This window comes from Morus notabilis, unplaced genomic scaffold, assembly GCF_000414095.1.
Source record: "Morus notabilis unplaced genomic scaffold, ASM41409v2 Scaffold834, whole genome shotgun sequence".
NCBI classification, from domain to species: Eukaryota; Viridiplantae; Streptophyta; class Magnoliopsida; order Rosales; family Moraceae; genus Morus; species Morus notabilis.
The window spans coordinates 18,443-20,162 of record NW_010357939.1 but is presented as its reverse complement, the minus strand read 5'-3'; the positions used below and the strand labels follow the sequence as shown (position 1 = coordinate 20,162).

The following is a 1,720-nucleotide window of genomic DNA, read 5'->3' as shown; positions in this document are numbered from 1 at the left end:
TTATACTGGGAGCCTCCTTTTATGACCATGAAGTTGGCCATTATAGTTGCCTGCCGAGGTTTTTTCTCCGGCGGTTATGGGTAGCCGGATAGTCCCTTGCGAGATGACGGAGTCCCTAGTGAAACCATATAGCGGTCGGGAGGTTTTTTCCAATTGTTCCTTTTGGATCCCTATTTTCTCCAAGCAGTCGGAGTATAGGAGGTCCACCGAGCTCCCATTGTCCAATAGGATCCTGCACACGGTGTGGTTTCCTATCATGGCTTCCACCACCAAGGCATCGTTATGGGGGAAGTGAACCCCACTGGCGTCATCCTCGTTAAAGGCCACGTCGGTGTGGCTGTACCTTGGGGTTTTTTTACAGCGGAGACGCTCCAGAACCGCTCCTGATAAACCCCTTGGCCTCGTGGGCATAATCCTTCTGAGACCTCCTTGAGTCTCCTCCTATATAAGGACCGCTGAGGACAGTCCGTATGACGCCGACAGGTTCTCGGTCTTCTGAGCGCTGGTTATCCTCTCGGTGCCGACCGTCATTTTGCCCTCTGCGGCCGTCATTTCGGGGTCTCGGCTCGGCCCTGAACTCTTGTAATCTCCCCTCGCGGATCACTCTTTCGATCTCATCTTTGAGGTCGGCGCAATCATTGGTTTGGTGTCCGACATCGCCGTGGAACCTACAGAATTTCTTCTGGTTCCTTTGGCTGGGGTCTGACTTCATTGGTTCCGGTCGGCGTAGCAAGTTTCCACGGCCGACCTGATTGAAGACTTCCTTGACTCCTATCGTTAGCTCGTGGTAGGAATCGTATTTTTGGAACAGTCGAGGCTTACGGGTATCCTCTTGCCTTGGCTTCTTGGCTTCTAGAGCGCTCATCATTACGGCGGGCTGCTTGTCTCCGTTTCTTCCGCCTCGACGCTTCTTCCCATCCTGTTTCGCAAGCGTCGACCCTTGTTCGGTTCCTTTATTCTTGTTGGTCCGGTGCTCGGGGTCATTTGCGTCCGCCTCTTCAACGTTGATGTACCCCTGTGCTCTCGCTAAAAACTCCCTGTAGCTGGACGGGGGTTTCTGGTTTAGCTCTCTTTTGAATAGGGTAATTTTCTTCATGCTAGATAAGACCCCCATCAAGGCCTCTCTATCTGTTATGTCCATCGTGGCGGTGACAGCTTCCCCATACCTCGCGAGCCATTCCCTTAGTGACTCGTTCGGCTTCTGGTATATCGTCGTCAGATTTTGCTTTGGGGGGAAGAAGTTTTTAACCCTATGAATTGGAGGGAAAATGCGTCCTTCAGCTCGTCCCAGCTTGAGATGGAGTTTGGCCTCAACGTCCGAAACCATCTTCGGGCAGAATCCGTCAAATGGTTTTGAAAGGCTCGGCACATGATCTCCTCGGTGTAACCGTGCAAGAGCATGTGCCCCGTGTACATTTCCAAATGGTCATCGGGATCTCCTCGCCCGTCATACGGTGGGATTGACGGCGACCTGTATTTATCGGGGAGAGGGGGCGTCATTATTTCTTCGGTAAATGAATGGTCATGTGTGCGGCTGGGCGTGATATCAACGTTTACCACCTCAGCCACACGACCTATATTCTTTTTTAGGCCCGCCACGTCCCCTGTCAGTTTCTACTCCAGGCTGGCCATACGTTCCATGATGGTGCACGGTGGTCGGCGGTCGGCGCGAAGAAGAATGAGCTGTGAAGAAGAACGAGGCACAGCGGTCGGCGAAAGA

At 52.8% G+C, this 1,720-nt stretch overlaps 1 protein-coding gene across 1 annotated transcript; it reads right to left on the bottom strand.

Moving 5' to 3' along the window:
* Positions 1 to 355: 355 nt before the first annotated feature.
* Positions 356 to 1,327, bottom strand: LOC112095378. Its single transcript, XM_024177241.1, has one exon. It carries the CDS (start codon positions 1,325 to 1,327, stop codon positions 356 to 358), a length of 972 nt encoding a protein of 323 aa, XP_024033009.1.
* Between the last annotated feature and the right edge of the window lie 393 nt (positions 1,328 to 1,720).